The 22,960-nt window shown below is 47.1% G+C and overlaps 1 protein-coding gene across 1 annotated transcript in view; it reads left to right on the plus strand.

Moving 5' to 3' along the window:
* LOC138784235 (SCO-spondin-like) overlaps window positions 1-22,960 on the plus strand; it is a 251,800-nt gene that overhangs the window by 133,566 nt on the left and 95,274 nt on the right. The window contains exons 81-88 of the mRNA XM_069959741.1: window positions 65-201; window positions 1,051-1,271; window positions 1,353-1,394; window positions 1,599-1,766; window positions 1,865-2,074; window positions 11,991-12,158; window positions 12,350-12,481; window positions 12,555-12,795. Coding sequence (XP_069815842.1) covers window positions 65-201; window positions 1,051-1,271; window positions 1,353-1,394; window positions 1,599-1,766; window positions 1,865-2,074; window positions 11,991-12,158; window positions 12,350-12,481; window positions 12,555-12,795 — 1,319 coding nt within the window. The remainder of the gene's footprint in view (window positions 1-64; window positions 202-1,050; window positions 1,272-1,352; window positions 1,395-1,598; window positions 1,767-1,864; window positions 2,075-11,990; window positions 12,159-12,349; window positions 12,482-12,554; window positions 12,796-22,960) is intronic.

Raw genomic sequence — 22,960 nt, forward strand, 5'->3', positions numbered from 1 at the left:
CAATTCACTGACAGCAAGCAGAGAGGTGACCCTGCTCTGACGTTACCCCCTGTGCTTTGGTCAGGACTGTCCGTGTCTGGTGACGGATGACCTTCTCCATGGACTGAGGAGCCTCTTACCTGATGATCTGCAAGGAGCCATGCCGAGAGCGGGAGAGGAGCTGCTGCCAGGAGCGGAGATTCATGTGGGCTGCAGCAAATGGTAGGGATAGGGAAGGCTGCATCATCTTCTTCTTTACTTTTTCTTCCTATTTCTTGTCCTTCATCATATTTTTCTTGTCCTTCTGCAACATCTTAATTATTCTCCCTCTCAATCTTCTTCTTTCCATTCTTCCTTTCAGCGTCTTCTTAATTCTGCATCTTGTTCTTTATCTATCTTCTTCATCATCATCTTTGGCCTTCCTCTTCTTCTTTCTTCTTCTAATTCATCAATATCTTCTTCCTCATCTTCTACTTTACATTCTTCCTCTGACCTTCTTTTCCCTCTTCATTTTCTTCTATATCTTTTTTCTTCTATGTCATCGTTGTCCTTCCTCTTCTTTTTTCTCTCTCTCCATCTTCTTCCTTCCATTCTTCCTCTCACCTTCTTCTCCCTCTTCATCTTCTTTTGTTACTTTCTTCATGATCATCTTTGTCCTTCCTCTTCTACTTCTCAATCTTCTTCCTTCCATTCTTCCTCTTGCTTCTTCTCCCTCTTCATCTTCTTCTATAGCTTTCTTCTTCGTCATCTTTGTCCTTCTTCCTCCTCCTCTTCTCCAACTTCTTCTTTCCATTCTTCCTCTTGCTTCTTCTCCCTGTTCATCTTCTTCTATATTTTTCTTCTTCATCATCTTTGTCCTTCCTCTTCTTCTTTCTTCTACTTCTCCATCTTCTTTCCATTCTTCCTCTCCCTTCTTCCATATTTTTCTTCTCCTTCACCATCTTGTTTCTTTCTTATCATTCTTCATCGTCTTTCTCACTCTCCATCTTCTTTGTTCCTCCTCTTCTTCCCTGTTGTGTGGATATTCGCACTGTATCTCGCCCCTTACATCCACTGTTGTCCATGTTGCAGTACATGTATGAGGGGCCTCATGAACTGCACATTCTCGTTGTGTCCCGTGGATGGAGGCTTCACCCCGTGGACGCCCTGGGGTCCCTGCTCTGTGACCTGCGGAGGTCTGGGTAACATGACACGATCACGTAACTGCACTGCCCCTGTGCCGGCCCATGGAGGCAGAGACTGTGAGGGGCCCAGAGTGGACATAAAGTACTGTCAGACAGTGGAGTGCGGAGGTGAGTCCCCCCCCCCCCTTCCCCCCAGCACCGTGTCCTGAGTCACCCTGGTATATTACATGTCACCTGTGTGTTTTCTAGATATGGTAGAACCCACCATGGAGACAAGCACGGAGCCCACAGGTAACGCCAGAACTGTCTCATCATGGCCGCCATTGTGTCCGGGGATTGGGGGGCTGGTTTATGTCTGTAGGACACACTGATACTTCAGGCTGTAGTGCTGTAGTGCCGCTGGTCACATGATAGAACCACATGGTCTCAGTTGTGTGATTCTTTGAGGTTAATCTATAAGTCATAAGACTCAGCTCTGATCTCTGATCCCGCCAGGCACAGGGGAGCGGCTCAGCTCCTGGTCGCTGTGGACGCCATGTTCTAAGAGCTGTTCAGATGTCAGATATCCAGCGGTGAAGACGCGCTCCCGCTTCTGTCCCAGCGGAGAGAACTGTACAGGAGACATGTTCCAGGAGACTGAGTGTAACCTGCCCCAGTGTAGCGGTGAGTGCTGTAGTGCAGAATCATGACTGCAGCTCTGGAGGTGGTATGATGATGGTTACCTCCATGTCGTTGATCCGTCTCCCCTCCATCAGGTCCAGACTCCCCTCCATGTGACTCAGACGACTGTAGGGACAGAAACTGCACATGGAATCCCTGGTCAGAGTGGAGCGAGTGTTCCCGGTCATGTGGTGTTGGGCAGCAGAGACTTCTCAGGACATACAACCCCCCGGGGGACAGAGGCTTGTGGTGTGAGGACATCCTGACCGGACACATGGAGCGCCAATTCTGTAACCTGCAGCCCTGTAAAGGTAAAGGAGCATGGTGGTGGTAGCTGTGGTGGCATGGGTGCTGGCGGTGATAGCAACAGGGGTAGTGGTGGTGATGAAGTAGTGGTAACAGTAGTGGTGGTGAGGATGGCAGTAGTGGTGGTGAGGATAGTAGTGGTGGTGGTGAGGATGGCAGTAGTGGTGGTGAGGATGGCAGTAGTGGTTGTGAGGTTGGTAGTGGTGGTGAGGATGGCAGTAGTGGTGGTGAGGATGGCAGTAGTGGTTGTGAGGATGGCAGTAGTGGTGGTGAGCATGGCAGTAGTGGTGGTGAGGATGGCAGTAGTGGTGGTGGTGATGGCAGTAGTGGTGGTGAGGATAGTAGTGGTGGTGGTGAGGATGGCAGTAGTGGTTGTGAGGTTGGTAGTGGTGGTGAGGATGGCAGTAGTGGTGGTGAGGATAGTAGTGGTGGTGAGGATGGCAGTAGTGGTGGTGGTGATGGCAGTAGTGGTTGTGAGGTTGGTAGTGGTGGTGGTAATGGTAGTAGTGGTGGTGATGAAGTAGTGGTAACAGTAGTGGTGGTGAGGATGGTAGTGGTGGTGGTAATGGCAGTAGTGGTGGTGGTGAGGATGAAAGTACAGGTGGTGGTGATGGAAGTAAAGATGGTGGTGATGGCAGTAGTGGTGGTGGTGCTGGCAGTAGTGGTGGTGGTGAGGATAGCAGCAGTGGTGGTGAGGATAGAAGTACAGATGGTGGTGATGGAAGTACAGGTGGTGGTGCTGGCAGTAATGGTGGTGGTTATGGCAGTAGTGGCGGTGAGGATAGCAGTAGTGGTGGTGAGGATGGAAGTACAGGTGGTGGTGCTGGCAGTAGCGGTGGTAGTGAGGATGGTAGTGGTGGTGGTAATGGTAGTAGTGGTAGTGAGTAGAGATGAGCAAGTAGTGAAATATTCGACTTTTGAGAATTTGAATTGAATAGTAACAGAGATTTGACTATTCAAACAAATATGCGATCCCATTATAGTCTATGGGGAAAAAAATTCTTGGCACTTGGAAATCAAAATTCGACCACTTGGAGGTCACCAAGTCCCCCATGAAACCTCCCTACACGATGCCAACACCTCTGGAATGACACTGGGGCATTAGGGGGAGCATGCCTGGGTGCACCCAAAATTGCAGTATAATGCCACTCTCTGCAGCTGCGAAGGAAAAAACATGAATTACTAACCGGTAATTGCTTTTCCTCGAAGCCCATGACGGCACCCATGGAGAGGTCCACCTCCCGCTCCTCTGGACAGGAAACAGTTCACTGGATCCATAAAAGAAGAGACCGCCCCTTCATCGCCAGTTCGTCACCAAGGAAACTCAGGAGCATATCTAAATCTTCTTTGGAAAATAAATATATTTTCCCAGTTTATCAAAACACACTCTTTTTTTTTTTTTTTTTTAATTATTACTAGTTTAATATCATATAATACTTCTTATATGACTATCTCACTACAAAGTCCTACTACTAGTGTAAGGTCAATATATACAATATTAGGGAGGGTATTAGGCGGGTGCCGTCATGGGCTTCGAGGAAAAGCAATTACCGGTTAGTAATTCATGTTTTCCCTCTCGCCCTATGACGGCACCCATGGAGACTAGAATAGGAATTACGCCTAGGGTGGGACCACTGCCTGCAATACCCTTCTCCCAAAGATTAAGTCTTCTTGAGAGGATAACTGGAGCCTATAATGCTTAAAAAAGGTATGGGGGGAGCTCCACGTAGCAGCCCTGCATATTTGTTCAATAGACACTGAGGCTCTCTCTGCCCAGGATGTGGCTACTGAACGGGTAGAGTGAGCCCCGAACCCTGATGGTACTTCGATACCTGCGGTTAGATAGGCAGAAGAGATGGTGTTCTTAATCCACTTAGCTATCACCTGGGCAGATGCAGCCTTCCCTCTATTCTTTCACTGAAAGAGTATTAAAATATTATTGGAAAGTCTCCACTGTTCTGTATTCTGTAGATAATGGATAAGACATCTCCTGACATCTAGACAGTGAAAACGAGACTCCCCCTCATTAGAGGGGTTGGGACAGAATGAGGGGAGTACCACTTCCTGGGATCTGTGGAAATCAGAAACCATCTTGGGAAGGAAGGCTGGGTCTGGAGATAGTATCACCCTATCCTCTCTAATGGACATATAGGGTTGCTGAATGGAGAAAGCTGATATTTCTCCTACTCTCCTGGCAGAGGTAATAGCTAGGAGGAAGGCTAACTTCTGAGAGAGAGTCTTGATGGAGAGATCTGCTAAGGGTTCAAACGGAGGTTCTGTTAGCTGGGAGAGAACTACATTTAAATCCCACGGTGGGAGTTTAGGCTTGATGGAAGGGAAGATTCTATCTGTCTCCCTCATGAACCTCCTAACCCAGGGATGTTCCGCCAGCTTAAAGTCAAAGAGGGCACTGAGAGCTGAAATCTGGACCCTAATAGTACTAGGCCTTAACCTCTTATTTAGACCTTCCTGTAGGAAATCTAGTACTACTGGGATATCTGGTGGAACTAATACATTAATGGGTTTATTCACAAACCTACAAAATGCTCTCCAAGTTCTAAGAAATATTTCTGATGTGACTCTCTTTTTACTGGCCAGGAGGGTGGTGATGACCTGCTCTGAAAGCCCCCTATCTATGAGGATCTGCCTCTCAATAGCCATGCTGTCAGGTGGAGATTCTTGACTTCCGGATGGTAAATTGGACCCTGACTGAGAAGATCCGGCGTCTCTGGCAGTACCCAGGGATCTGTAACGGACATGACCCTCAACCAAGAGAACCACACCCTCCTGGGCCAGAATGGCGCTATCATAATGACCAGCGCTTTGTCCTGCCTGACCTTCCTGAGAACTCTGGGGATCATCCTGAACGGGGGGAAGGCATACAGGAGTCCCTGAGTCCAAGGATGAGCCAGCGCATCTATCCCTATCGTGTTGTCTCATGGGCTCAGGGAGAAGAACCTCTCTACTTTCTTGTTCGCTTTGGAAGCGAAGAGATCTATTACTGGATGACCCCACCTGGCACAGATCTGTTGAAACACTTCTACTGACAAGCTCCACTCCCCCTGGTTTAGCTGGTGTCTGCTCAGGTAGTCTGGCCTTATATTCTCTGAACCCTTTAGATGTAGTGCTGTGAGCGAGGAGAGATGAGGTTCTACCAGTCTGAAGATGAAGTGTGCGACTCTCATTAGCTCTCTGGATCTTGTGCCTCCCTGGTGATTTATGTACGCTACTACCGATGAGTTGTCTGACTGGACCTTTACATGTCTGTCTCTTAGAAGGGGCAGGGCCTGGGATAGGGACATGAAGACTGCCCTCAGCTCTCTGACGTTCTGAGACAAGGCAGCTTCCTCTGGCTTCCATAACCCCTGGAGTATGATGTCTGTTGTGTAGGCTCCCCAGCCCCGAGGGCTGGCATCGGTAGTTAGGATGACTTCGTCTGAGCGTACCCAGGGAACCCCCTTTTCCAGATTTTCTCTCTGGGTCCACCAACTTAGGGAACGTACTGTCTGTGGAGAGAGAACACATAGAGAGTCTAAGGAGTCTGTAGATCTATCCCACTGAGAGAGGATCTGTGTCTGCAGTGTTCGGGAATGATACTGGGCCCAGGGGACTGCGGGAATGCAGGAGGTCATCAGACCTAGAACCGACATGGCCTCTCTGAGTGTAGTGCTCGGACTGTACATGAGGTGCTCTATTCTAGTCAGTAACTGGGTCACTTTACTAGCAGGTAGGAAACATTTCTGAACACGGGAATCTAGGAGAATTCCTAGGAATTGGCAGGTGTGAGAAGGAGTCCAGACTGATTTATCCTCATTTATTTCCCATCCTAATTTTTTTAAAATGATTTCCGCCTGTGCGACTTGAGATTGTAAGATCTCAGGAGAATCAGCCACCAGGAGAAAATCATCTAAGTATGGAACAATGATGATATCCTGTTCCCTTCCATGTGCCATCACCCCTGCCATAACTTTTGTGAATATTCTGGGGGCCTGTGAAATACCGAAAGGCATGGCCCTGAACTGTAAGTGGAGAAAGGAGCCCATGAACCAAACCGCAACCCTGAGGAATCTCTGGTGTTCTGGGTGAACTGGGATGTGATAGTACGCATCCCTGAGGTCAAGGGTCGCCATGGAGCAATCTCTAGAAAGATTCAGAATGGCTGAAGATATAGATTCCATTCAGAATTTTTCATAGGTAAGGAATTTGTTAAGGGGCTTTAAATTAATTATGGTACGAAAAGTACCATTTGGCTTCCTGACCAGGAAGAGAGTGGAGTAAAAGCCTGCTCCCTTCTCCTCCACCGGTACAGCGACCAATACCTGTTTATCCAAGAGAGACTGCACCTCAAGTTCCATGGCCTGTTGACGCTCTGGATCCCGGAATTGAGTGGTGACAAATCTACTGCCTGGAGGGGACACAAACGAAATTTTTAAACCATACTTTATTGTATTCAAAATATTCTTGCTGGACAATATCTTATCCCACTCCTGACTATATAGAGAAAGGCGACCACCCACCGGGCAGAATCAGCAGTGTTGAACAAAAGACCTCTACCCTTTCTAGAGGTCCTCCATTCCCTTCTACCTGAAGGGCCTCCCCGCTGACTACCCCTACCTCTGCCCCTATAATTACTTTTGGGAGGTTGGAGTACAACTGGAAAGCCCTTTTTTCTATCTGAAGCTTTCTCAAGGACTGCATCGAGGGTGGAACCGAAGAGAAATTCACCCTCACAGGGTACGGCACATAGCTTTGCCTTAGAGGTAATGTCCCCTTTCCAGTCCCTGAGCCAAACTGTACGCCTTGCAGAGTTGGATAAGGCAGCAAATTTGGCGTTTAGTTTTAGGGTATCTGCTGAGGCTTCCGATAGGAACTTGGCTCCCTGGCTAATATTGGGGAGGGCAGCCAATAACTCTTCCTTAGGGGCATCGTCCTTAATTTTTGTGGTTAGTTCCTCTATCCAAATGTCCATAGATCTGGCTACAGATGTGGCCGCAACAAGAGGCTTAAAAGAAGCAGCAGCTGCTTCCCAACCTTTTTTAAGGTAGACCTCTGCTCTTTTGTCCATAGGGTCCTTTAGAGTAGCAGAGTCATCAAAAGGTAAGACCCCCTTCTTAGATATCTTCGCTAAAGGTGCATCCACTTTAGGGGCTCTATCCCAAACAGCTGTCTCCTCCTCATTAAAGGGATATCTACGCTTCATTGCCCTAGGCACGAAGAACTTTCTGTCTGGGTTGTTCCACTCTCTTTTAATCAGGTCTTTAATAGTATGGTGGATAGGGAATACTTTTCTCTTCTTTGGGGTAAGGCCCTGAAACATTCTGTCCTGTACGGTCTTGGACACAGGACTGTCCTCTAGTTCCATAGTGCGTCTAACTGCACTGACTAACGGATCAACCTCTTCTATGTTGGACTCTGAAGGTTCCGACTGGTGAGACTCATTACCAATCTCAACGATCTCACCAAAATCCTCTGTCTCAGACATAGGATCCTCCTCATCTGGCTCCGTACTGGGACCAGGCCTAGGCTCAGACCTGGAGGATTCTCCAGTCTCCACAGGGACTAGGGTCTGTGAGGGAAGGGATGATTTAATTTCTCCTCTAATAAGTTCCTTAATGTCCTTCATGAAGGACGGTGTTTCTTCCTCCAGGAACCTATTACGACAGGAGCTGCATAATGTCTTATTGTGACTACTCAGCTTTCTGTCACACACAGGACATTCTCTGGTCTTAGTACGGGATGTTTTCGTCTATAAGAAAAATATACATACTATGTGTAAATACCTCAAACCATCATAAATAATGTGAGGGTACCGAGTTAGCCCCTGTCATACCGGTTGAGTCTCAGAAGGGGTCTCAGGATTATCTGCGCGCTCCTCCATAATGGAAGTAGATATGTCTGCAGAGTTTGCACAGAGCGTGCTGAATGCAGAGATTGGCAGCCGGGAACGTGCTGAAAATGCAGAGTGCACAGCCAGAAGCCTGCTGGAATACCTGCTCAGCGTGGACGCCACCCTCGATGACTGCTGGGCTCCTTTTGAATTCGGCGCCAAGGAATGGCTGGCTCCTCCCCTCCGCCGCGCGCCAGCACACCCTCTCCAGATCGCTGCAGCGATAGGCTCACCTAACAGGCCCCAAGCCTGTGGTCCGGAAGAGCACAGCCCCGCCGGAACCCCTTCCCGGAAGCAGCCAGAGCGTCCCCGGACGTCAGACGCACGTGACGTCACTACGTGTACGCCGACGTGCGCGTCCCGCAACCCGGAAGTGCTAGGATCGGCCGCTTACCGGAGGACGCGTGGCCGCTGACCGGAGAGCCAGGGAGGATCCGGAGGTCGTCCTTCTGACAGGTGCCGGGGAGAGAGCCAGTCTTAGCAGCTGCTCCGTTAGAAGACTTACGCCGCCGGGGATGTGGGCAGTAAGGTAAGTAAGCCGGTTGCCCCATTCCCCTCTTCTTATGCTGGATCCTTTGGAGAGGTGGGAGAACCACCTCCTGCCTCCTGCTCCAAAGGACAGGAAACAGAACTGGCGATGAAGGGGCGGTCTCTTCTTTTATGGATCCAGTGAACTGTTTCCTGTCCAGAGGAGCGGGAGGTGGACCTCTCCATGGGTGCCGTCATAGGGCGAGAGGGAAATATTTGCGAAAGCTTTACGGCAATGTTCACGCATTTTATTCAGATTTCTTGCCCAGTGTTACATACATGATTCCAATGTGCGTTTGTAGAGCGTCATCTTATTCGTTGCGTATCACGCATCATGCTGTACGGACGTTACTGGCACAGTATATATCAGGTGCCCTTAGTGGTGTTAAACAGGGACACTATAAGTCACTATACACACTTGGTACTGGAATGAATACACCTGCTGATGCTGTTATATCATCTATGTCTTAGCCCTGAGAAGCTTTGGATCCAGAGATGACTTTTTCGCTTAATCTTCGCCCTGAAAAGGACCTTTGGGTTGTGTAGTAATCCTGCCTGACCAAACCTACTATAACCTAATACGAAAGGTCATGTGTGAGATCAACTGATAGAAAGTCTAACAAGGTAAACCTGTAATTCTCCTATACCCTAGGAGGGGAAAGGGACGATTGAAAAAGAAGGGTGACAGGCAGGGGCGTAGCTACAGGCTGATGGGCCCTGGTGCAAAATTTTAGCTTGGACAGAGCACAGACTCACACACACACAGACAGAGCACAGACACACAGAGCACAGACTCACACACACACACACACACACACACAGAGCACAGACTCACACACACACAGAGCACAGACACACACACACACACACTCACACACACACAGACAGAGCACAGACACACAGAGCACAGACTCTCACACACACACACACACACACACACACAGAGCACAGACTCACACACACACACAGAGCACAGACTCACACACACACTCACACACACACAGAGCACAGACTCACACACACACTCACACACACTCACAAACACTCACACACACACACACTCACAAACACTCACACACTCACACACACACACTCACAAACACTCACACACACACTCACACACACACACTCACACACAGAGAGCACAGACACACACACACACAGAGCACAGACTCACACACACACACAGAGCACAGACTCACACACACACACAGAGCACAGGCTCACACACACACACAGAGCACAGGCTCACACACTTAGAGCACAGGCTCACACACAGAGCACAGGCTCACACACAGAGCACAGGCTCACACACACACACACACAGAGCACAGGCTCACACACAGAGCACAGGCTCACACACCTACACACACAGAGCACAGGCTCACACACACACACACACACACACAGGCTCACACACACACACAGAGCACAGACTCACACACACACACAGAGCACAGGCTCACACACACACACACACACACAGGCTCACACACACACACAGAGCACAGACTCACACACACACACAGAGCACAGGCTCACACACACACACACAGAGCACAGACTCACACACACACACACACACACAGAGCACAGGCTCACACACACACACAGAGCACAGGCTCACACACACACACACACACACACACACACAGAGCACAGACTCACACACAGAGCACAGACTCACACACACACAGAGCACAGACTCACACACACACACAGAGCACAGGCTCACACACACACACACACACACACACACAGAGCACAGGCGCACACACACACACACACACACAGAGCACAGGCGCACACACAGAGCACAGGCTCACACACACACACACACACACAGAGCACAGGCTCACACACACACACACACACACACAGAGCACAGGCGCACACACACACACACACACACAGAGCACAGGCGCACACACAGAGCACAGGCTCACACACACACACACACACAGAGCACAGGCTCACACACACACACACACACAGACTCACACACACTCACACACACACACACACTCACAGAGAGCGCAGACTCACACACACACACACACACACACAGAGAGCACAGACTCACACACACACAGAGCACAGGCTCACACACACACACACACACACACACGGAGAGCACAGACTCACACACACACACAGAGCACAGACTCTCACACACACACACACACACACACACACACAGAGCACAGGCTCACACACACACACACGGAGAGCACAGACTCACACACACACAGAGCACAGACTCACACACACACACACACACACAGCACAGACACACAGAGCACAGACTCACACACACACACAGAGAGAGCACAGACACAGACACACACACACACACACACACACAGAGCACAGACACTTACTTATTTTGAGGAAACTTCACTTTGTCAGCAGCTTCTGGCCTCCCTCCTGGTGCCGGCCCCTGCTCTCCCGCCCCTCCCCCTCCTCCACACGGACAGCAGGAGAGGAGCAGGAAAGAGGTGATGGGGAGGATTCAGGACCCCACACTGCAGCGTTAGGCTGCCTGCAGAATCACAGGAGGCAGAAAGGCAGGAAGTGGCGAGGGAGCCCAGCGGGCCCCCTGTAGCTAGGGGCCCGGTGGCCATGGCGACCGTGGCGACCCCTATAGCTACGCCACTGGTGACAGGTCCTCAAGGAAGACTGTATAGGTGTAAAATGGTATAAAACATAAGGTTTATTTACTATATAAATCATGATTTATATAGTAAATAAACCTTATGTTTTATACCATTTTACACCTATACAGTCTTCCTTGAGGACCTGTCACTACTATAACCGATCTCTCCCTGCTCCAGGATCTCTCCCTGACTAGGTTGAAAACTCATCTGCGGTCGAGAGGCGGGAGCCAAGTATTTAAGATTCGAGGTCATGTGGTTCAGCCACCCAATCAGGGTAGACGCTGTTTTCGCGCTTTGTGCATACTCCCAGGGTCCCTCACGGCCTCCCTGCATGGTGATTGGATTAAAAAAGCGCCAAGTGCGATGGGAGGGATTTCTAATGTTTGCTGCGTATTCGCCACAATACTCGATTGTATTCAAATCTTTCGAATACCGCAATATTCCATCGAATACCATCTCACTCGAATCGTATTTGCTCATCTCTAGTGGTGAGAGTGGAAGTATAGGCGGTGGTAATGGTAGTAGTGGTGGTGAGGATAAAAGCACAGGTGGTGGTAATGGTAGTAGTGGTGGTGAGGATGGTGGTGGTGGTGGTGGTGGTGGTGGTGGTGGTGAGGATAAAAGCACAGGTGGTGGTAATGGTAGTAGTGGTGGTGAGGATGGTGGTGGTGGTGAGGATGGAAGCACAGGTGGTGGTAGTAGTAGTAGTGGTGGTGAGGATGGTAGTGGTGGTGGTGGTGGTAATGGTAGTAGTGGTGGTAATGATGGTAGTGGTGTTGAGGATAGAAGCACAGGTGGGGGTGGACACTATATACCATTTTGCCGATCTCATCATCCCTATCTCCGCAGTGAATGGCGGCTGGTCTAAGTGGAGCCCGTGGTCCTGGTGTGACCGCTCGTGTGGTGGGGGGAGATCAGTGAGGAGCAGGACCTGTACCAGTCCCCCGCCCAAAAATGGAGGAAAGGATTGCACTGGCGAGAAGTACCAAGTGCGGATCTGTAACCCCAGACCGTGTGGTAAGAGGCAGATGTGGCGGCATCGTGCAGCTCTAATAGACCTTGTGTTTGTTGTGTTGGTGAACTGGCAGTGTGTCTGTGCAGAGCCCTCAGCCTGCTACACTGTAACAAACCCTCAGCTGTGAGACCTATCGGGCCAGGACAGCCCTTCATGCCTCTAATGTCTCCTCCTTGTGGTCTCTTCCATGCAGCGGATGGTTGCCCCCCGGGTATGGAGCAGGTGGGATGCGCCAACCTTTGCCCTCGGCGTTGCGCAGATCTCCAGCTGGGGATTGTGTGCCTGGACGGGGAGGCGTGTGAGCCGGGGTGTCGCTGCCCCTCAGGTCAGTCTCCGCCAGGTGGTGGTGGTCATGTGATGGCGGTCAGTGCGACGCTCACTGTGTGCTTGGGTTTCAGGGTCTCTGGAGCAGGACGGACGTTGTGTCCCCATTGGTGAGTGTGAGTGCACCGACAGCCACGGCCAGAGCTGGACCCCCCGCAGCTCCCTGCAGGACGACTGCAACAACTGCACCTGCACTGAGGGCCGACTGCAGTGCAGCACCGAGTCCTGCCGCCGCCCCACCTGTGCCTGGAGTCAGTGGTCGGCCTGGTCCCAGTGCTCCTCCTCCTGCGGGAGCGGCCGACAGACACGCTTCAGGTAACCCCCCCTTACTGACCACCGGGCCCCCATAGTAGCTGCCCCGAGAGGCTGGGGCCCCCATAGTAGCTGCCCCGAGAGGCTGGGGCCCCCCTAGTCACTGTCGTAAGAGGCTGGGTGTAGTTAGTAGTACAGGTAGATATGAGGGGTGTAGTAGTGGAGGAATAGTGGACAAGGGGTGTAGTAGTACAGGTACAGATGAGGGGTGTAGTAGTAGTAGTACAGGTATAGATGAGGGGTGTAGTAGTAGTAGTACAGGTATAGATGAGGGGTGTAGTAGTAGTAGTACAGGTACAGATGAGGGGTGTACTAGTAGTAGTACAGGTATAGATGAGGGGTGTAGTAGTAGTAGTACAGGTACAGATGAGGGGTGTACTAGTAGTAGTACAGGTATAGATGAGGGGTGTAGTAGTAGTAGTAGTACAGGTATAGATGAGGGGTGTAGTAGTAGCAGTACAAGTATAGATGAGGGGTGTAGTAGTAGTACAGGTATAGATGAGGGGTGTAGTAGTAGTACAGGTATAGATGAGGGGTGTAGTAGTAGTAGTACAGGTATAGATGAGGGGTGTAGTAGTAGTACAGGTATAGATGAGGGGTGTAGTAGTAGTAGTACAGGTATAGATTAGGGGTGTAGTAGTAGTACAGGTAGACATGAGGGGTGTAGTAGTAGTACAGGTATAGATGAGGGGTGTAGTAGTAGCAGTACAGGTAGAGATGAGGGGTGTAGTAGTAGTACAGGTACAGATGAGGGATGTAGTAGTAGTACAGGTATAGATGAGGGGTGTAGTAGTAGTACAGGTATAGATGAGGGGTGTAGTAGTAGTAGTACAGGTACAGATGAGGGGTGTAGTAGTAGTACAGGTATAGATGAGGGGTGTAGTAGTAGCAGTACAGGTAGAGATGAGGGGTGTAGTAGTAGTACAGGTACAGATGAGGGATGTAGTAGTAGTACAGGTATAGATGAGGGGTGTAGTAGTAGTACAGGTATAGATGAGGGGTGTAGTAGTAGTAGTACAGGTACAGATGAGGGGTGTAGTAGTACAGGTATAGATGAGGGGTGTAGTAGTAGTAGTACAGGTATAGATGAGGGGTGTAGTAGTAGTACAGGTATAGATGAGGGGTGTAGTAGTAGTAGTACAGGTATAGATTAGGGGTGTAGTAGTAGTACAGGTAGACATGAGGGGTGTAGTAGTAGTACAGGTATAGATGAGGGGTGTAGTAGTAGCAGTACAGGTAGAGATGAGGGGTGTAGTAGTAGTACAGGTACAGATGAGGGGTGTAGTGGTAGTAGTACAGGTATAGATGAGGGGTGTAGTAGTAGTACAGGTACAGATGAGGGGTGTAGTGGTAGTAGTACAGGTACAGATGAGGGGTGTAGTAGTAGTACAGGTACAGATGAGGGATGTAGTAGTAGTACAGGTATAGATGAGGGGTGTAGTAGTACAGGTATAGATGAGGGGTGTAGTAGTAGTAGTACAGGTACAGATGAGGGGTGTAGTAGTACAGGTATAGATGAGGGGTGTAGTAGTAGTAGTACAGGTATAGATGAGGGGTGTAGTAGTAGTACAGGTATAGATGAGGGGTGTAGTAGTAGTAGTACAGGTATAGATTAGGGGTGTAGTAGTAGTACAGGTAGACATGAGGGGTGTAGTAGTAGTACAGGTATAGATGAGGGGTGTAGTAGTAGCAGTACAGGTAGAGATGAGGGGTGTAGTAGTAGTACAGGTACAGATGAGGGATGTAGTAGTAGTACAGGTATAGATGAGGGGTGTAGTAGTAGTACAGGTATAGATGAGGGGTGTAGTAGTAGCAGTACAGGTATAGATGAGGGGTGTAGTAGTAGTACAGGTATAGATGAGGGGTGTAGTAGTAGTACAGGTATAGATGAGGGGTGTAGCAGTACAGGTAAAGATGAGGGGTGTAGTAGTAGTACAGGTATAGATGAGGGGTGTAGTAGTAGTAGTACAGGTAAAGATGAGGGGTGTAGTAGTAGTACAGGTATAGATGAGGGGTGTAGTAGTAGTAGTAGTACAGGTATAGATGAGGGGTGTAGTAGTAATACAGGTATAGATGAGGGGTGTAGTAGTAGTACAGGTATAGATGAGGGGTGTAGTAGTAGTAGTACAGGTATAGATGGGGGTGTAGTAGTAGTACAGGTATAGATGAGGGGTGTAGTAGTAGCAGTACAGGTAGAGATGAGGGGTGTAGTAGTAGTACAGGTATAGATGAGGGGTGTAGTAGTAGTACAGGTATAGATGAGGGGTGTAGTAGTAGTACAGGTATAGATGAGGGGTATAGTAGTAGTACAGGTACAGATGGGGGTGTAGTAGTAGTAGTAGTACAGGAATAGATGAGGGGTGTAGTAGTAGTACAGGTATAGATGAGGGGTGTAGTAGTAGTAGTACAGGTATAGATGAGGTGTGTAGTAGTAGTACAGGTATAGATGAGGGGTGTAGTAGTAGTACAGTTATAGATGAGGGGTTTAGTAGTAGTACAGGTATAGATGAGGAGTGTAGTAGTAGTACAGGTACAGATGAGGGGTGTAGTAGTAGTAGTACAGGTATAGATGAGGGGTGTAGTAGTAGTACAGGTATAGATGAGGGGTGTAGTAGTAGTACAGGTATAGATGAGGGGTGTAGTAGTACAGGTATAGATGAGGGGTGTAGTAGTAGTACAGGTATAGATGAGGGGTGTAGTAGTAGTACAGGTATAGATGAGGGGTGTAGTAGTACAGGTATAGATGAGGGGTGTAGTAGTAGTACAGGTATAGATGAGGGGTGTAGTAGTAGTACAGGTATAGATGAGGGGTGTAGTAGTAGTACAGGTATAGATGAGGAGTGTAGTAGTAGTAGTACAGGTATAGATGAGGGGTGTAGTAGTAGTAGTACAGGTAGAGATGAGGGGTGTAGTAGTAGTACAGGTATAGATGAGGGGTGTAGTAGTAGTAGTACAGGTATAGATGAGGGGTGTAGTAGTAGTACAGGTATAGATGAGGGGTGTAGTAGTAGTACAGGTATAGATGAGGGGTGTAGTAGTAGTACAGGTATAGATGAGGGGTGTAGTAGTAGTAGTACAGGTATAGATGAGGGGTGTAGTAGTAGTACAGGTATAGATGAGGGGTGTAGTAGTAGTAGTACAGGTATAGATGAGGGGTGTAGTAGTAGTAGTAGTACAGGTATAGATGAGGGGTGTAGTAGTAGTACAGGTACAGATGAGGGGTGTAGTAGTAGTACAGGTATAGATGAGGGGTGTAGTAGTAGTAGTACAGGTACAGATGAGGGGTGTAGTAGTAGTAGTACAGGTATAGATGAGGGGTGTAGTAGTAGTACAGGTATAGATATAGGGGTGTAGTAGTAGTAGTACAGGTATAGATGAGGGGTGTAGTAGTAGTACAGGTATAGATGAGGGGTGTAGTAGTAGTAGTACAGGTATAGATGAGGGGTGTAGTAGTAGTAGTACAGGTATAGATGAGGGGTGTAGTAGTAGTAGTACAGGTATAGATGAGGGGTGTAGTAGTAGTACAGGTATAGATGAGGGGTGTAGTAGTAGTACAGGTATAGATGAGGGGTGTAGTAGTAGTAGTACAGGTATAGATGAGGGGTGTAGTAGTAGTAGTAGTACAGGTATAGATGAGGGGTGTAGTAGTAGTACAGGTATAGATGAGGGGTGTAGTAGTACAGGTATAGATGAGGGGTGTAATAATAGTAGTACAGGTATAGATGAGGGGTGTAGTAGTAGTAGTACAGGTACAGATGAGGGGTGTAGTAGTACAGGAATAGATGAGGGTGTAGTAGTAGTACAGGTATAGATGAGGGGTGTAGTAGTAGTACAGGTATAGATGAGGGGTGTAGTAGTACAGGAATAGATGAGGGTGTAGTAGTAGTACAGGTATAGATGAGGGGTGTAGTAGTACAGGTATAGATGAGGGGTGTAGTAGTAGTAGTACAGGTATAGATGAGGGGTGTAGTAGTAGTACAGGTATAGATGAGGGGTGTAGTAGTACAGGAATAGATGAGGGTGTAGTAGTAGTACAGGTATAGATGAGGGGTGTAGTAGTAGTACAGGTATAGATGAGGGGTGTAGTAGTAGTAGTACAGGTATAGATGAGGGGTGTAGTAGTAGTACAGGTATAGATGAGGGGTGTAGTAGTAGTAGTACAGGTATAGATGAGGGGTAAAGTAGTAGTAGTACAGGTATAGATTAGGGGTGTAGTAGTAGTACAGGTATAGATGAGGGGTGTAGTAGTAGTACAGGTATAGATGAGGGGTGTAGTAGTAGTAGTACAGGTATAGATGAGGGGTGTAGTAGTAGTACAGGTATAGATGAGGGGTGTAGTAGTAGTACAGGTACAGATGAGGGGTGTAGTAGTAGTAGTACAGGTATAGATGAGGGGTGTAGTAGTAGTAGTACAGGTATAGATGAGGGGTGTAGTAGTAGTACAGGTATAGATGAGGGGTGTAGTAGTAGTAGTACAGGTATAGATGAGGGGTGTAGTAGTAATAGTACAGGTATAGATGAGGGGTGTAGTAGTAGTAGTAGTACAGGTATAGATGAGGGGTGTAGTAGTAGTAGTACAGGTATAGATGAGGGGTGTAGTAGTAGTAGTACAGGTATAGATGAGGGGTGTAGTAGTAGTAGTACAGGTATAGATGAGGGGTGTAGTAGTAGTACAGGTATAGATGAGGGGTGTAGTAGTAGTAGTACAGGTATAGATGAGGGGTGTAGTAGTAATAGTACAGGTATAGATGAGGGGTGTAGTAGTAGTAGTACAGGTATAGATGAGGGGTGTAGTAGTAGTAGTACAGGTATAGATGAGGGGTGCAGTAGTACAGGTATAGATGAGGGGTGTAGTAGTAGTACAGGTATAGATGAGGGGTGTAGTAGTAGTAGTACAGGTATAGATGAGGGGTGCAGTAGTACAGGTATAGATGAGGGGTGTAGTAGTAGTACAGGTATAGATGAGGGGTGTAGTAGTAGTAGTACAGGTATAGATGAGGGGTGTAGTAGTAGTAGTACAGGTATAGATGAGGGGTGCAGTAGTACAGGTATAGATGGGGGGTGTAGTAGTACAGGTATAGATGAGGGGTGTAGTAGTAGTAGTACAGGTATAGATGAGGGGTGTAGTAATAGTAGTACAGGTATAGATGAGGGGTGTAGTAGTAGTACAGGTATAGATGAGGGGTGTAGTAGTAGTAGTACAGGTATAGATGAGGGGTGTAGTAGTAGTAGTAGTACAGGTATAGATTAGGGGTGTAGTAGTAGTACAGGTATAGATGAGGGGTGTAGTAGTTGTACAGGTATAGATGAGGGGTGTAGTAGTAGTAGTACAGGTATAGATGAGGGGTGTAGTAATAGTAGTACAGGTATAGATGAGGGTGTAGTAGTAGTACAGTTATAGATGAGGGGTTTAGTAGTAGTACAGGTATAGATGAGGGGTGTAGTAGTAGTACAGTTATAGATGAGGGGTTTAGTAGTAGTACAGGTATAGATGAGGGGTGTAGTAGTAGTACAGGTATAGATGAGGAGTGTAGTAGTAGTAGTACAGGTATAGATGAGGAGTGTAGTAGTAGTAGTACAGGTATAGATGAGGGGTGTAGTAGTAGTAGTAGTACAGGTATAGATGAGGGGTGTAGTAGTAGTACAGGTATAGATGAGGGGTGTAGTAGTAGTAGTACAGGTATAGATGAGGGGTGTAGTAGTAGTAGTACAGGTATAGATGAGGGGTGTAGTAGTAGTACAGTTATAGATGAGGGGTTTAGTAGTAGTACAGGTATAGATGAGGGGTGTAGTAGTAGTACAGTTATAGATGAGGGGTTTAGTAGTAGTACAGGTATAGATGAGGGGTGTAGTAGTAGTACAGGTATAGATGAGGAGTGTAGTAGTAGTAGTACAGGTATAGATGAGGAGTGTAGTAGTAGTAGTACAGGTATAGATGAGGGGTGTAGTAGTAGTACAGGTATAGATGAGGGGTGTAGTAGTAGTAGTAGAGGTATAGATGAGGGGTGTAGTAGTAGTAGTAGTACAGGTATAGATGAGGGGTGTAGTAATAGTAGTACAGGTATAGATGAGGGGTGTAGTAGTAGTACAGGTATAGATGAGGGGTGTAGTAGTAGTACAGGTATAGATGAGGGGTGTAGTAGTAGTAGTACAGGTATAGATGAGGGGTGTAGTAGTAGTAGTACAGGTATAGATGAGGGGTGTAGTAGTAGTAGTACAGGTATAGATGAGGGGTGTAGTAGTAGTACAGGTATAGATGAGGGGTGTAGTAGTAGTACAGGTATAGATGAGGGGTGTAGTAGTAGTACAGGTATAGATGAGGGGTGTAGTAGTAGTAGTACAGGTATAGATGAGGGGTGTAGTAGTAGTAGTACAGGTATAGATGAGGAGTGTAGTAGTAGTACAGGTACAGATGAGGGGTGTAGTAGTAGTAGTACAGGTATAGATGAGGGGTGCAGTAGTACAGGTATAGATGAGGGGTGTAGTAGTAGTACAGGTATAGATGAGGGGTGTAGTAGTAGTAGTACAGGTATAGATGAGGGGTGTAGTAATAGTAGTACAGGTATAGATGAGGGGTGTAGTAGTAGTACAGGTATAGATGAGGGGTGTAGTAGTAGTAGTACAGGTATAGATGAGGGGTGTAGTAGTAGTAGTAGTACAGGTATAGATTAGGGGTGTAGTAGTAGTACAGGTATAGATGAGGGGTGTAGTAGTTGTACAGGTATAGATGAGGGGTGTAGTAGTAGTAGTACAGGTATAGATGAGGGGTGTAGTAATAGTAGTACAGGTATAGATGAGGGGTGTAGTAGTAGTACAGTTATAGATGAGGGGTTTAGTAGTAGTACAGGTATAGATGAGGGGTGTAGTAGTAGTACAGTTATAGATGAGGGGTTTAGTAGTAGTACAGGTATAGATGAGGGGTGTAGTAGTAGTACAGGTATAGATGAGGAGTGTAGTAGTAGTAGTACAGGTATAGATGAGGAGTGTAGTAGTAGTAGTACAGGTATAGATGAGGGGTGTAGTAGTAGTAGTAGTACAGGTATAGATGAGGGGTGTAGTAGTAGTACAGGTATAGATGAGGGGTGTAGTAGTAGTACAGGTATAGATGAGGGGTGTAGTAGTAGTAGTACAGGTATAGATGAGGGGTGTAGTAGTAGTAGTACAGGTATAGATGAGGGGTGTAGTAGTAGTACAGTTATAGATGAGGGGTTTAGTAGTAGTACAGGTATAGATGAGGGGTGTAGTAGTAGTACAGTTATAGATGAGGGGTTTAGTAGTAGTACAGGTATAGATGAGGGGTGTAGTAGTAGTACAGGTATAGATGAGGAGTGTAGTAGTAGTAGTACAGGTATAGATGAGGAGTGTAGTAGTAGTAGTACAGGTATAGATGAGGGGTGTAGTAGTAGTACAGGTATAGATGAGGGGTGTAGTAGTAGTAGTACAGGTATAGATGAGGGGTGTAGTAGTAGTAGTAGTACAGGTATAGATGAGGGGTGTAGTAATAGTAGTACAGGTATAGATGAGGGGTGTAGTAGTAGTACAGGTATAGATGAGGGGTGTAGTAGTAGTACAGGTATAGATGAGGGGTGTAGTAGTAGTAGTACAGGTATAGATGAGGGGTGTAGTAGTAGTAGTACAGGTATAGATGAGGGGTGTAGTAGTAGTAGTACAGGTATAGATGAGGGGTGTAGTAGTAGTACAGGTATAGATGAGGGGTGTAGTAGTAGTACAGGTATAGATGAGGGGTGTAGTAGTAGTACAGGTATAGATGAGGGGTGTAGTAGTAGTAGTACAGGTATAGATGAGGGGTGTAGTAGTAGTAGTACAGGTATAGATGAGGAGTGTAGTAGTAGTACAGGTACAGATGAGGGGTGTAGTAGTAGTAGTACAGGTATAGATGAGGGGTGTAGTAGTAGTACAGGTATAGATGAGGGGTGTAGTAGTAGTAGCAGTACAGGTATAGATGAGGGGTGTAGTAGTAGTACAGGTATAGATGAGGGTGTAGTAGTAGTACAGGTACAGATGAGGGGTGTAGTAGTAGTAGTACAGGTATAGATGAGGGGTGTAGTAGTAGTACAGGTATAGATGAGGGGTGTATTAGTAGTACAGGTATAGATGAGGGTTGTAGTAGTACAGGTATAGATGAGGGGTGTAGTAGTAGTACAGGTATAGATGAGGGGTGTAGTAGTAGTAGTACAGGTATAGATGAGGGGTGTAGTAGTAGTACAGGTATAGATGAGGGGTGTAGTAGTAGTAGTATAGGTATAGATGAGGGGTGAAGTAGTAGTAGTACAGGTATAGATGAGGGGTGTAGTAGTAGTAGTAGTACAGGTATAGATGAGGGGTGTAGTAGTAGTACAGGTATAGATGAGGGGTGTAGTAGTAGTACAGGTATAGATGAGGGGTGTAGTAGTAGTAGTACAGGTATAGATGAGGGGTGTAGTAGTAGTACAGGTATAGATGAGGGGTGTAGTAGTAGTAGTACAGGTATAGATGAGGGGTGTAGTAGTAGTAGTACAGGTATAGATGAGGGGTGTAGTAGTAGTACAGGTATAGATGGGGGGTGTAGTAGTACAGGTATAGATGAGGGGTGTAGTAGTAGTACAGGTATAGATGAGGGGTGTAGTAGTAGTAGTACAGGTATAGATGAGGGGTGTAGTAGTAGTACAGGTATAGATGAGGGGTGTAGTAGTAGTACAGGTATAGATGAGGGGTGTAGTAGTAGTACAGGTATAGATGAGGGGTGTAGTAGTAGTAGTACAGGTATAGATGAGGGGTGTAGTAGTAGTACAGGTATAGATGAGGGGTGTAGTAGTAGTAGTACAGGTATAGATGAGGGGTGTAGTAGTAGTACAGGTATAGATGAGGGCTGTAGTAGTAGTAGTACAGGTATAGATGAGGGGTGTAGTAGTAGTAGTACAGGTATAGATGGGGGTGTAGTAGTACAGGTATAGATGAGGGGTGTAGTAGTAGTACAGGTATAGATGAGGGGTGTAGTAGTAGTAGTACAGGTATAGATGAGGGGTGTAGTAGTAGTACAGGTATAGATGAGGGGTGTAGTAGTACAGGTATAGATGAGGGGTGTAATAATAGTAGTACAGGTATAGATGAGGGGTGTAGTAGTAGTAGTACAGGTATAGATGAGGGGTGTAGTAGTACAGGTATAGATGGGGGGTGTAGTAGTACAGGTACAGATGAGGGGTGTAGTAGTAGTAGTACAGGTATAGATGAGGGGTGTAGTAGTACAGGAATAGATGAGGGTGTAGTAGTAGTACAGGTATAGATGAGGGGTGTAGTAGTAGTACAGGTGTAGATGAGGGGTGTAGTAGTAGTACAGGTACAGATGAGGGGTGTAGTAGTAGTAGTAGTAGTACAGGTATAGATGAGGGATGTAGTAGTACAGGTATAGATGAGGGGTGCAGTAGTAGTACAGGTATAGATGAGGGGTGTAGTAGTAGTAGTACAGGTATAGATGAGGGGTGTAGTAGTAGTACAGGTATAGATGAGGGGTGTAGTAGTAGTAGTACAGGTATAGATGAGGGGTGTAGTAGTAGTACAGGTATAGATGAGGGGTGTAGTAGTAGTAGTACAGGTATAGATGAGGGGTGTAGTAGTAGTACAGGTATAGATGAGGGGTGTAGTAGTAGTAGTAGTACAGGTATAGATGAGGGGTGTAGTAGTACAGGTATAGATGAGGGGTGTAGTAGTAGTAGTACAGGTATAGATGAGGGGTGTAGTAGTAGTACAGGTATAGATGAGGGGTGTAGTAGTAGTACAGGTAAAGATGAGGGGTGTAGTAGTAGTACAGGTACAGATGAGGGGTGTAGTAGTAGTAGTAGTACAGGTATAGATGAGGGGTGTAGTAGTAGTACAGGTATAGATGAGGGGTGTAGTAGTACAGGTATAGATGATGGGTGTAGTAGTAGTACAGGTATAGATGAGAGGTGTAGTAGTAGTAGTACAGGTATAGATGAGGGGTGTAGTAGTAGTACAGGTATAGATGAGGGGTGTAGTAGTAGTACAGGTATAGATGAGGGGTGTAGTAGTAGTAGTACAGGTATAGATTAGGGGTATAGTAGTAGTACAGGTATAGATGAGGGGTGTAGTAGTAGTACAGGTACAGATGAGGGGTGTAGTAGTAGTAGTAGTACAGGTATAGATGAGGGGT

Source organism: Dendropsophus ebraccatus, chromosome 2 (genome assembly GCF_027789765.1).
Source record: "Dendropsophus ebraccatus isolate aDenEbr1 chromosome 2, aDenEbr1.pat, whole genome shotgun sequence".
Taxonomy (NCBI): Eukaryota; Metazoa; Chordata; class Amphibia; order Anura; family Hylidae; genus Dendropsophus; species Dendropsophus ebraccatus.